Source organism: Pelophylax lessonae (assembly GCF_965119305.1).
Source record: "Pelophylax lessonae genome assembly, chromosome: 1".
Lineage (NCBI taxonomy): Eukaryota > Metazoa > Chordata > Amphibia > Anura > Ranidae > Pelophylax > Pelophylax lessonae.
Genome location: NC_138768.1, coordinates 563,067,779 through 563,081,479, shown reverse-complemented (window position 1 = coordinate 563,081,479; position 13,701 = coordinate 563,067,779). Strand labels below are relative to the sequence as shown.

The following is a 13,701-nucleotide window of genomic DNA, read 5'->3' as shown; positions in this document are numbered from 1 at the left end:
CAGGTCAGTCTCCCCTGGCTTAGTGCTGTTGGGACTGACCCTGGATCTCGCACAAAGATAGAAGCAGGGCAGGATTCTTTAAGTTTGCAATAACACTGAACTAAGCATACAAGCCCACACACCTATGTACTTGGAACAGCATGTGTCTCCGCTGGGCGCTCTACAGGTCCAAGGCTGTCTTCCACCAGTCCCCGAAGAAGTGATGTGTCTGACTGAAGTGGGCAATTTTGCACATTATTTGTCTTGGGGATCTTGCCCAAGGTTTATTAAGTCAGGTACCAGCCCAATAAAAGCAGCTTTGCATGGCTGGTTTTCCATCACCCACAGAGTACCAGAGCAAGCAGATCTAGGTTTGGGTAGAAAGGGTGCTGGTGATTATGTTGGCCCCCACACTGGCCAAGAAAAGTTTGGTTCTCTAATGTGACTATTACAAAATGCCATGCTACAAAATTGGGGCTTGCATGGGAGGGGTTATATGAGGAAGTGTTTTAAGCTTTGAGTGGCTTTGCTGTAGTCCAGTCCTGAAGGTGTGGGGCATAACCCATCTATTGCCATAGAATACCTTTGTCCTGTACTGTGCTCTTAAGAAAAGGGTTTTACAGGTACATAAAAGATCCGATTGTTGTTGCCTCCATCTCCTTTGGAGAGGTTTCCTCTCATGTTCTCTCTTGGCGATAGCTGTCAAGAATGGGATTTCTAGGCACTTTGTGTTCAGGTGACTGCTGTCAATATTGGAATTTCCTCTTCCTTTCTGTCCTGATGACAGGAATTGAGCTTAAATCTCTTGAATGGTGAGACAGAGCAGATAAAACCTGGGGCCAGACTTAGACTGGTATTGCTTCATTTGTTGTTTGTATTAGCGTGGAGTTTAAGCAGAAAATGTGTTAGATTTGCCTGAACTTCTTTTTTAAGTTGTAAATACATACAATGGCTATTTGTGCAGGTGGTAACGTTGGTTTTGGAAAAAGGACAGCTACCAGCAGTGAAAGTCCATGCTCCCGTTACCCCTCAGTGTACACCACCTAACCAAGCTGAGACAAGCAAGCAACAAGACAAGAAGGCTTCTGTACCACCAGAATACAGTTTTATAACTAATGGTAAGATTTATGTACACTTTGAAAATGCCAATAAACTCTGAATACAGTATGTACCCTGTATGTTCGCTAAAAAAAAATTTTTGGATAGTGTAGGGAAGGTTTAGAACTCCTGTCAGATTTTTATTGCTCTGTGTCCCCATTGCCACCCTCTTATCTGGAATATCCAATTCAAAATTTTACAGTTGTCACCATACCACAAGGTGACAATGAATCTTATACAAAAGGGCAGCGGCATTATATGATAAAACCAATGATAAAAGTTCAAATGGTGAACAGAATAAAACAATATTGAAAGTTCATATGGAGAGTAACCGAGAAGAGTCCTCCACACACCAGTGAGGAGCAATGAAAGCAATAAGAATGAAATCCAATCACTAAACACCGCGTGGATATAGGTAAACTGCTTACCAGATGCTGTTGATTCTCAAATTATAGGGAAGTCAACACCAGCATGTTTGAACAGAAATATGGGATGTTCCAGCGATATCCTCAAGGTTCATGGGGATGTTTAGATAAATTACGTGACACTCTCGGGTCCGCCAGCATCCAAAATACCTCAGAAAGAATAGGCTACAATGGTGTAGTATATCAAAACTATCTGGCAAATGTTTTACAAAAAGTAGCGCACTTACAAGAATCGTATAAAAACAGGCATGTGTACACAATGGTAAAGAAACCGCGACTGTTAGCGTGCTTACTTCCAACGTCCCGATCCGCCGATCTTCCAATGGAATGCAATATATCGGTAATCAAAACTTAAATGTTATAGGGAACATCTAGAAGTGTCAGTTGTCCCTAAGCAGTCCCCTGTAAACTGTATACTTTGGCTTGAATTGCTCCTGAAAATAGCAGTGCATTTCCAGGGATAGGAGGGTGCCCAGCTTCCATCATGTATACATCCTTATAACTCTATGTCTGCTGCATGAGTTCTAAGGCATTTCTAGTCTCAGAACTAGCAAAGTAAAAATTGGCGATGTGATTATTGTTCTACCTATTGTCCTCTTGCTGAAAGCTCTGATATGAGGAAGCAAAAACCTGACTCAACCACAATGGCTGCTTCTTTAAAGTCATCATGCAGAAAGAGCAAGGCATGGAATGTCAATAATAAGGAACCTTGCTGCAGTAAGACCACGTGCAGTTTTGGTGACTAGTCCTTTGCCCTTTTGAGCACAGCTCCCAGAGTTCAGTTTCTAGTTTAGTTAGTCCAGAAATGAGGTTGAATAAAAGTAAATATTAAGAAAAATATGCATATATTATATCATTTGTCTTACATTATAGCTATCCTTGCAAATATCTTATTTTCCCATGTCTGCTTGTTTTTCCCTTTTTTTTTTTTTTTTTTCTTCCTCCTTCTTTGATACTGTTATTTTCAGGAACAGACCAACCATATGTAAGCAGTTAAATTCCATTTAACCAGCTCAGCTCTCACAGCTGAATATCCCAATTAACCTGTTTTTACATTTTTGCTGTGATCCTGTTTATTTTGCAATTTTGTCATTGCTTAACCCCTTCACCGCCTTCTGCCCTTTTAAGAACTTTTAGATGCCTGGAGGCGGAGATGGACATTCGGGTCACTTGATTACTGTGATTGGCTGTCACAACTGTCACTTGATTGGAAAGCTCCCAATCGCAAGTGTGCATCAGGAGCTTTCAAGTCCACACCAGTGACTATGCTGGGAGCGCATTCTCAGCACATTTTTGTGTTTACATATATATGGCCTCTCTGTGTTAAAAGCCCCCCCGCCGAGAGGCTGCATATATGCATGCAGCCGGCGGAAAGAGGTTAAAGTGGTTGGAAAGGCTCAAGGTAAAAACCCTTTTGTGTGTAGCTCGCCCTCCCCCCCAGCCCCCCCCTTCCCCAATACTTAACTGAGCCCCATCTTGATATAGCGTTGTGCACAAGACCAGAGGCTCTCTTCTTCCTCATTGGCTGAGCCTACACCATTGGCTCCGCTATTGTAAATCAGAGCGAGTGAGCCAATGAGGAGAGAGCCAAATGGACACACAGAGCAGCAGCTCTGGTGCAGCTTGCTATAGGGGTACTCAGCAGGAGGAAGAGAGGGGTGAGGAGCCCCGGCGGGGGACCCAGGAAGAGGAGGATCAGGGCTGCTCTTGGCAAAACCACCACCCCCCCCCCCCCCCAGGCTTTTTTTGGCGATATTGTCTTTTAAAAAATGATTTAGTTTTTTATTCAGGTCTTGACCAAAAATAAGTAACATTTGAAAAAATTCACTTTTTATAATCCTAAATTGGAGTACACAAGATAGGATTCTGGAACCCACACATATACACAAACCTAGGCTAATCTGGATGGACCTGTGTCTTTTTTCAAACTTATAAAATATGTAACTATATAAATTAAGAGTAGAGAAGTCAAAAAGCCAGCACTATATACTCAATGTATATTATTTATCTTACTCTGAAATAAAATCATCCTGCAGCCCTATTTTCTGTTGATTCAGATAAAACATTTGACCAATTGAATTGGAACTTTATCCCAGTCACATTAAGATAAATTTGTAAGGTCACTTTAAGGTAAATCTTAAGAACAGCCGCAGTGTTTCTCTTGTTCCCTGAATTGCACTTTAAATAGCTAGAACAGTACATTTTGACGGGGCCTTTCTGTTCATCTTCATTTGAAACTTGAGGCTTTGAAGCTGGTAATGCAAGCAAGTAGCTGCTTTATGTTTTGTTGTTGCCCTCTAGTGGTTTTAAAGGACACTTGCAGATTACAGGTTCTCAAAGAATACAATTAATATTGGCACAAATTTGCGGTCCAGAAAATTATACATTTTATATAGGGTATCTTAGAGTGATAATATTTTAAGAATAGATGTGGTTCTGTGGAATAATGTTTTTAACACTCTTTTTAAAGCAATATGTTGTCTACAGATGTACATTGGGTATCTAATGTGTCCTAAAACGACTGCTATTAACTGCTAATGTTCTATGCCGTTAATTTTGTGTCCATTTGCATCAATCTCCTTTTTCAATTTTCATTTATTTTTACACATCCAGACAGTAATTAGACCCAAACTGGTCTAAATCCTAAACATTCTGATCAAGAGTTCCCATAATATACAGTGCTATCGGAGGATGTTTATTTTTTTCCATTTTTTTATAATTTATTTTCACTGTAATCATTGGAACATCTGCTAGGCTTTTGAACAGTTTTTTTTTTTGCTCCTCCAGACAATGTGTATGAAGTGAAACTAGTGAAGAACAGCTCTGGCCTGGGGTTTAGCTTTTCTCGAGAGGAAAATCTCCTATCAAGTCAGGAGGATTCCAGCATAGTTAGAGTTAAGAAACTTTTTCCAGGTCAACCAGCTTCAGATTGCGGCAAAATAAATGTTGGAGATGTCATCCTAAAGGTGAATGGAGCCTCACTGAAAGGACTTACTCAGCAGGTACGCTTTTTTATTGAATTTACAGTGTCTCACAAAATTGAGTACACCCCTCACATTTTTGTAAATATTATATCTTTTCATGTGACAACACTGAAGACATGGCACTTTGCTACAATGTAAAGTAGTGAGTGTACAGCTTGTATACCAGTGTAAATTTGCAGCCCCCTCAAAATAACTCAACACACAGCCATTAATGTCAAAACCGCTGGCAACAAAAGTGAGTACATCCCTAAGTTAAAATATCCTAATTGGGCCCAATTAGCCATTTTCCATCCCTGGTGTTTTGTGGTTTGTTAATGTTACAAGGTCTCAGGTGTGAATGGGAAGCAGGTGTGTTAAATTTGGTGTTATCGCACTCACTCTTACTGGTCACTGGAAGTTCAACATGGCACCTCATGGCAAAGAACACCCTGAGGATCTGAAAAAAAGAATTGTTGCTCTACATAAAGATGGCCTAGGCCAGGGGTATTGAATTAAAATTTATGGAGGTCCGATTAGTAAAATTTTCTTCCAGCAGAGGTCCAGATTGCATTTTTGTGTGATGACTCGGATTCTTTACATCACAGCCCAGGTGTGCAGGCACGACAGTCCATTCATGTGAATGGGCTGCTGTATCTGCTTTTTCTGCTGGGAAAAAGCCCTGGCACCTTTTTTAAAATGCAGTCGCATTGAAACTGCATGGTGCGTTTGCACCATGCAATTTCCATGTGCGGGAAACCACGCCTTGTATTTCATTGCGTTTAAGATTCAATGGTACCCCTGCACGTTTTCTGTGCAGCTGCTTATCCCCCTTCACATCTTACCCACCACATTACCACCCGCCCCCCCCCCACCACACAGCACTGTCCCCCGTCACATCACCACCCCCCCACCCCCCCACACACAGCACTGTCCCCCCTTCACATAACCACCCCCCACACACACACAGCACTGTCCCCTTCACATCACCACCCACAGCACTGTTCCCCTTCACATCAGCACCCATAGCGCTGTCCCCTAACATCACCACCCACCACCCATTAGCTGTCCCCTTCACATCACCACCCACAGCGCCGTCCCCTTCACATCACCACCCCCACACACAGCACTGTCCCCCTTCACATCACCCCCCCACAGCACTGTCCCCCTTCACATCACCCCCCCCCCCCCACAGCACTGTCCCTCTTCACATCACCACCCACAGCACTGTCCCCCTTCACATCACCCCCCACAGCACACAGCACTGTCCCCCTTCACATCACCACCCCCACACACAGCACTGTCCCCCTTCACATCACCACCCCCACACACAGCACTGTCCCCCTTCACATCACCACCCCCACACATAGCACTGTCCCCCTTCACATCACCCCCCACAGCACACAGCACTGTCCCCCTTCACATCACCCCCCACAGCACTGTCCCCCTTCACATCACCCCCCACAGCACTGTCCCCCTTCACATCACCACACACAGCACTGTCCCCCTTCACATCACCACCCACCTCACACAGCACTGTCCCCTTCACATCACCACACACAGCGCTGTCCACTGTCACATCACCCCCCACAGCACTGCCCCTTTCACACCCCCCCTCAACAGCACTGTCCCCCTTTGCATCACCCCCACACACATACACAGCACTGCCCTGTTAACACACACACCCATAGCACTTCCCCACAGCACTGCTTCTTTCACACACACACAGCACTGTCTCCCTTTACATAACCCCCCCCCCCCCCCACACACACACACACACACACACACACACACACACACACACACACATACATAGCACTATCCTCTTAACATATCACCCCCACAGCACTGCCCCCTTCAATTCACTCCCACAGCACTGCTCCCCTCTACATGAATCCCCACACACCGCACTACCCCCCCCCCCCCCCCCTGTACATGACTCCTGCTCTTCATCCCAGTGTTAATTTTGGCAGCAAATTTTAATTTAGTTTTAGTCTTAGGACTAAAATGGCATTTTAGTTTTAGTCCCATTTTAGTCTTCTGCAAGTGTTTTAGGTTTAGTCGTATTTAGTCGACTAAAACTCCAGTATATTTTAGTCGACTAAAACGTCCTACATTTTAGTCGACTAAAACCCATTTTAGTCCTCTATAATCGAATGGGTGTAGTTCAATTGTAATTTGTAATGCATTATTTAAGCATTTCTCTACAATTTCCAAACTCATTATATACTACTGCTGGTCCTGGAGTGAAAAATTGAATATGTTATTATTTATGGTATTAAGCTTTGAGCATGCACCAGTGTTCATTTTGGCAGCAAATTTTGATTTCGTTTTAGTTATAGTCTTTTGACTAAAATGCCATTTTAGTTTTAGTCATATTTTAGTCTTAAGACTAAAATGCCATTTTAGTTTTAGTCATATTTTAGTCATCTGAATTGTTTTAGTTTTAGTCGTATTTTAGTCGACTAAAATTGTGTTAATTTAGTCGACGAAAACGTTTTAGTCGGTTTTAGTCGACGAAATTAACACTGCTTCATCCTTCACAAGTTCACAGCCCTGTCCTCCCTTCACTCTCCTACCTTACACAGAGCTGAGAGCAGGAGGCGGGACAATCTTCATCCGAAGGCAGAGAAACAGCAGCACAGCATAGAGAGAGGCAGCCGACTGTGTGACGCCCAGCCAATCACCTCCCGCCTCCCAGCAGCCAATCACCTCCCGCCTCCCAGCAGCCAATCACCTCCCGCCTCCCAGCAGCCAATCACCTCCCGCCTCCCAGCAGCCAATCACCTCCCGCCTCCCAGCAGCCAATCACCTCCCGCCTCCCAGCAGCCAATCACCTCCCGCCTCCCAGCAGCCAATCACCTCCAAGCAGCCAATCACCTCCAACAAGAAAAGTTAATTCAGGCAGCTTGCCTCTCTCCATGCAATGTCAGTCCCGCCCCCAGTCCAGAACCGTCCCGCCTCCGGCCATCCGCCCTGCTCTGCTAATAACAGTGGCAGAGGCAGGGAAGAAAAGCAGCAGCTGATCGCGCGGCGGTCCTGAGAGAGCGGCCCGCGGGCCGCCATTTAGTGATGCCTGGCCTAGGCTATAAGATGATTGCCAAGAGCCTGAAACTGAGCTGCAGCATGGTGGCCAAGACCATACATCGGTTTAACATATGAGTGCTGCCAGCATTGCTGTAGAGGTTGGAGGGGTGGGTCAGCCTGTCAGTGCTCAGACCATACGCCGCACACTGCATCAAATTGGTCTGCATGTCTGTCGTTCCAGAAGAAAGCCTCATCCAAAGATGATGCACAAGAAAGCCCGCAAACAGTTTGCTGAAGACAAGCAGACTAAGGACATGGATTACTGGAACCTTGTCCTGTGGTTCTGATGAGACCAAGATAAACTTATTTGGTTCAGATGGTGTTGTGTGTGTGGCAGCACCTAGGTGAGGAGTACAAAGACAACTGTGTCTTGCTTACAGTCAAGCATGGTGGTGGGAGTGTCATGGTCTGGGGCTGCATGAGTGCTGCCGGACCTGGGGAGCTACAGTCCATTGAGGGAACCATGAATCACAGCATGTACTTTGACATACTGAAGCAGAGCATGATACCCTCCCTTCGGAGACTGGGCCGCCGGACAGTATTCCAATATAACCCCAAACCCACCTCCAAGAAGAACACTGCCTTGCTAAACAAGCTGAGGGTGAAGGCGATTGACTGGCCAACCATGCCTCCAGACCTAAACCCTATTGAGCATCTGTGGGGCATCCTCAAATGGAGGGTGGAGGAGCACAAGGTCACAAAAATCCACCAGCTCTGTGATGTCGTCATGGAGGAGTGGAAGAGGACTCCAGTGGCAACCTGTGAAGCTCTGGTGAACTCCATGCCCAAGAGCGTTAAGGCAGTGCTGGAAAATAATGGTGGCCACACAAAATATTGACACTTTGGGCCCAATTTGGACATTTTCACTTAGGGGTGTACTCACTTTGGTTGCCAGTGGTTTAGACATTAATGGTATGCGTTGAGTTTTTTTGAGGGGACAGCAAATTTACACTGTTATACAAAGCTGTACGCTCTCTACTTTACAATGTAGCAAAGTGTCATTTCTTCAGTGTATTCACATGAAAAGATATAAAATATTTGCAAAAATGTGAGGAGTGTACTCACTTTTGTGGGATTTTGTACTTTAGATAGACAAGTTCAGATATTTGTTCTGCCATTTCTATTAAAATGCCAGAATTGTAAACTAGTTTTCTCTTTTTCCACTTCCAGGAAGTTGTTTCCGCTTTGAGGGGGACCTATCCAGAAGTCACTCTCCTGATGTGCAGACCACCAGCTGGTACATTGCCAGAAATTAGCTCTGTAATGCTGGTGAGAAGACAGTCTATGTCTGAGACTTGTATGGGTGCTATGTACTGTATACTCCTGCTAAGACAGTTATACTTGTTTGGTTGTTAAAATCATTAGGATGTTCATATCCATGCCATAGCATGACTTTGACATTGTACTAATTAGGCCACTAATCAGAAGACACTATTAGATCATGCACCATAAATATATACACGTTTTCTCAGAAACTAAATAATTGGAGCTTGTGGTAGCAATAAGGTACATTTTGATTTTCTAAGCTTGTTTATACTATTGGCACAGACAGTGTGAGCAAGTTCACATATTGTCTCTTTCGTTCATTGACGGACACAGCTCCTGATTCTTCTTATCCATTGGGTTATACTGCCCCCTACAGGAGTAGGACACTAGGCAGGTAAAAGCTTGACTACGCCTATGGGCAGTCCCAGGGGGTATACACCCACTCTCAGCTATAGGCACTCTTTTTTTTTTCTGCCTAGTCAGGAGTAAGGACCTAGTCCCTTGCTGGGATCTCTGGTCCTGGCAATTTTTTCATTTTAAATGGAATTTCTCTTATCGTTCATTGACGGACGCAGTTCTATCTGATGCATATCAGTAGGGTAATGGTGCCCCCTACAGGAGTAGGACACTAGGCAGAAAAAAGTTCTGGCTACGCCTATGGGAAGTCCCAGAGGGTACACTCTCTCTCTTCCTGCATAGGATGTCAGTTTTAATCTGCCTAGTCAGGAGTAAGGACCTAGTTCCTTGCTGGGATCTCTGGTCCTGGCATATAAAGTATTTTTTTACGTAGAATTTTTTAGCTAGCCTTTTTTTCTCTGGTACTTTTTTCCTGTGAGATCTTCAAGCAATTATGCCGCACTGGGAGACAGGCTGGACCCCCATATCCAGTGGTCACCCCAGTGGACGGGGACTAGCCCCGCGAGTTAAACGTCTCGCCAGGACGCACACGACAGTGTCTAGACTTATGTCGCAACGTTCCTATTTGGCCGACAGCCCCCCTACTCCGGTGGCGTGGGGTTCTGTCAAGAGATGGCGCCCGCCTGTGTTCCCGGTATGGTGAGTGAACGTCTCCCCCCCCCCCCCCCCTCCCTGGCGGATTTTGGGGTGGACACAGGCTCTCTCCCTGGGATGGTTGGACCCTCGCACTCCCGGGTTTCCCTCTGTCCTTTTGTGACCCCCCCTCTTCTGCACCCCCTCCCCTTACCTCCCCCCTCCCACATGGGGGACTGTTTGGGCCTACCTGAGGCTGGGGCCTAGTGTGCAGGCCGCATGGGGGGGCCGGGGGAGAGCGCCGTCGGCGGCGCTCGACGGATCCTACAGGGGGGCCTTGGTGGGGTTTTCTGCTGTGGATGGGTGTTTAGGGGGGTCCCCCTGTGGGTCCTGATTCCCGTGCAGGGCCGCCATTTTGTTGTAGACTCTGCTTCTATGGTGGTGGCCATCTTGGTACACCCGTTTTTGACCATTTTGCGGTAGACTTTTTGCTGTGGAGGCCGGTGGGAGTGCCTGGAGGACAGTGTGTCCTGAGGGTGGTCTCTCCCTCTCTGTGGGGGTCTGTTAGCGCGCGCTTGACCACCGGGGGGTGCTGTAGCGCTGTGGGGCCGCTTTTTTTTACCTTTTTTTTTTTTAAGTTACTGGCGGGTTCCTCAGGTTCAGTATGGACCCTGCAGGCCATTTGTTCCCACTTCAGCCCCTCACGGATGCCGCAGGGCCTTCCGGATCTCCACTGTCCGTCGTTGCCTTTTCGGCAGTTCGGGAAGCATTTGGGCCCGGGTTAAGGTGGTAGGTGTGCTGAGAAGTTTCTCCGCCTACCCTTGCCTCATCTGATGTCTCAGAGTCTGAGTCTGGCTCAGCCGCCGCAGACGTGGGGCCTTCCTGCCTGGTCTGTTACCTCGCACCCTGTCTCCTCGGATGATGAGGATGACATTTCTACCTCCCCTGCCGTGACAGGCGCTGGTGGATGCACTGGCTGTTTCGGTGTGTGACACCCTGCAATTTGGGGGTCGAAGCGGCGGCTGCGCCTGGGGCGCAGGTGGCATCTGGCACTCACATGCCATCTAGAGCTGCTCTTTTTGCTGGCTGCTCATGTAGGACGGGATCGTCTGAGACGCTCCCCTCGGGTGTCTAAGCGGCCGTTAGACGTTGCCCTTTTGGGGAGTCTCTGGTAAAGAGGACTGTTCCGCCATTAGTGGACGTACGGTCTCTAGCTGAATGGGACTACCGTTCCAGTGGAGGAATCCCCGTCCTTTAAGGACTTGGGGGATAGGATGCCGCGGGCTGTGGCCTGCGATCTGTACTCCCTGGCGTAGTCTGCACTGGGAATAGAGTTTGTTTGCCCTTGCCACGCAGACTCTGCCTGATGGGCGGAGTTCAATCGCCGTGACTTGGTGTGGGGCATGCCCCTCTTGCCCCGAGGGAGCTGTTGGACCAGCTGGCGCAGGGGCTGCAATTTGTTTGCGATGCCCCGCTGGTCGAGGCTCCCTTGTACGGATCACCTTGTCATTTTCAGCGGTGGTTGTCCAGCGTCTACTTGACCGTAGTGTTGGTCTGCGGATAAAACTTCTAAGATGGTCTTAATGGATCTCCCTGTTCAGGGGGATCACCTGTTTGGCGGTGCCCTGGATGACATAATATAAGGGTCTCATGGGGGGTGAAGAGTGTTTGTTTTTTCCACAGGCTAACAAGGGTAAGGGCCTTTGTCGCAGTCGGGGTTCTTCCCTTTCGGCTCGCAAACAGTTTCTTTGTTTCTCTCCTTCCAGACTTCTGCGTGTGGTTCCAAACGACCCTGGTCTGGAGAACTACTCGGCCTGAAGGTGCTTCCTCACCCAACTAGGGGGTGGGGGGAGGTCCTTGCCGGTCGAGGACCTGCGGCTGGCCCGGATCCCAGGCTGCTGGGTTCAGGAGGTCATGCGGTCCAGTTGCAAGATCGAGTCCCGATCCGCTTATTTCCGGTAAGGTTTTTTTTTTCCCTTCCAATGTATGGCTGTTCCAGAATCGCTTACAGGCGCTCTGTGGGGCAGTTCAGGCTCTGGTTCAACAAGCTGGACCAACTGGTCCCTTGATGGTTCCGTGCAGATCAGAACTTCAAGTTGGTATTGGTTCGCCTGGTGGTGGTTTCCCTGCATCAGGGGGATTCCTGGCCTCCATAGACATCAAGCTGCCTACATTCACATTGTTATGTTCGGGACACCTACGGGTTCTCAGTTTTTTGCCGTGGGGAAGGATCTCTATCGGTTTGTGGCGTTGCCCTTGGGTCTCGCTTATGCTACTAGGGTCTTCACAAAGGTGTGGCTCTGGTCCTAGCGCTGTTGCGGCAGCAGGGCGTATCAGTCCGGGGTTCCTGGCCGATCTGCTTCTCCGTGTGGACTCTCCTACGGTGCTGACAAACGAATTTGGAAGTCACCACGAGAACTCTGGAGTAGTTCAGGTGGGTTCTGAACCTTCAGAAGTCCTCCCTGGTCCCCTCCATGAGACTGGACCAACAGGGCCTGCCTTTGGACTCACCCTCAGTCAGGGTGTTTTCCCCCTCCGGGGAAAAAACTCTTGGAACTTCAGACTGCGGTTCATGTCCCACACGTGGTCGTCCCTTCGGACCTGTATGCGAGTTCTGGGACTGATGGTGCCGTCTTTCAAGATGGTCCCTTTCGCTCAATCCCTCTCGGGGATCCCCCAGAAGGCGATCCTTCTCTAATGGGACTAGAGTCCAAACTCTCTGGACTTTCAGATCCGGCTGAGCTGGCTGACCAGGGAGTCTTGAGTCTTGGAATCCTTCCTCCCCTTTTTCCTGAACACTCATCACCGTGGATGCAAGCCTGCCTGGGTGGGAAGGAGTCCTCTGCAGGTTCTCTGCTTCGGGAGTATGGCTCTGGAGGATCCAGGTTACCGATCAATGTTCTGGGGCTGAGAGCGATCCGGCTTTGCCTGGTTCACTGGATCGGGCACGTGCAGCTGCCTGGTGCACGTTCAATTGACTACACCATGACCGTGGCTTATGTCATTCGCCAAGGGGGCACCAAAGGTGTCTTTGCGGCCTTGGAAGTGTCAATTCTTAGTTGGGCAGTGCGCCTTGTTCCAGCTCTTCCGCTGTTCCCTTTTCAGGTGTGGAAACCTTGGTGGGCGGATTGCCTCAGTCGACAGGCTTTGGATGCAGGGAAATAGTCCCTTAATCTAGAGGTGTTTCAGCAGTTTTGCCTTCGTTGGGGGCACTCCAGATGTGGACCTGTTGGCGTTGCATCTACAGGATAGTGCTGCGGTTTGTGGCCCGCTCACGGGACCCTCTGGCAGATCCAATGGTGGCACCATGGGTTCTGTCCTGGGCAAGAACATTCGCTAAGTTCAACTTGAACGATGCCGTGGAGTTTAGTATGGCCATGCAGCCTAGTTGGGCGCCGCCATTGGGGGGGGGGGGGCGGGGGGCGGCCCCAGTGCGTGTAACTGCAGCCCCCACTCTTCCTTTGGGCATCTGCTGAGTTGAGGATTCGTGTAATTGCGGCCGAGCCCCCACAAAAATTTAGGCCACGGCTTGCGGCCTGCTGGGCCATATGGTCAGCTTGGCTCCTCCCCTGGACTGAGTGGCGCTGTGACCGTCTTGCCGCCATTATTGTGTGGGGCACCTGCCGTGTTTTAGCGAGGGTACCCTGCCTGCGTGTCCTATTATGTCCTCTATGGAGGGCTCAGGGGGCGACCCCCTTGTTTAAAGCGGGGTCCAATAAATGGTCCATTTGTGGATCCTTGGCCAGCGTCTCCTTTGCGGGATCGCAGTTGGCTGCCTCCCCTGATTATTTTGTTTTCGGGCTTGTCGAGTTCAGTTTATAGCAACACTACTGGATCTGCGTCCACGCACCTTGAGTGCTCAGATAGTGAGGATGATTCCTCTGCTCTTCTAGCCG

At 48.3% G+C, this 13,701-nt stretch overlaps 1 protein-coding gene across 1 annotated transcript in view; it reads left to right on the top strand.

The window, feature by feature from the left end:
* PTPN13 (protein tyrosine phosphatase non-receptor type 13) overlaps window positions 1-13,701 on the top strand; it is a 541,021-nt gene that overhangs the window by 419,107 nt on the left and 108,213 nt on the right. Inside the window, exons 28-30 of the mRNA XM_082263089.1 lie at window positions 944-1,097; window positions 4,290-4,504; window positions 8,720-8,818. Coding sequence (XP_082119215.1) covers window positions 944-1,097; window positions 4,290-4,504; window positions 8,720-8,818 — 468 coding nt within the window. The remainder of the gene's footprint in view (window positions 1-943; window positions 1,098-4,289; window positions 4,505-8,719; window positions 8,819-13,701) is intronic.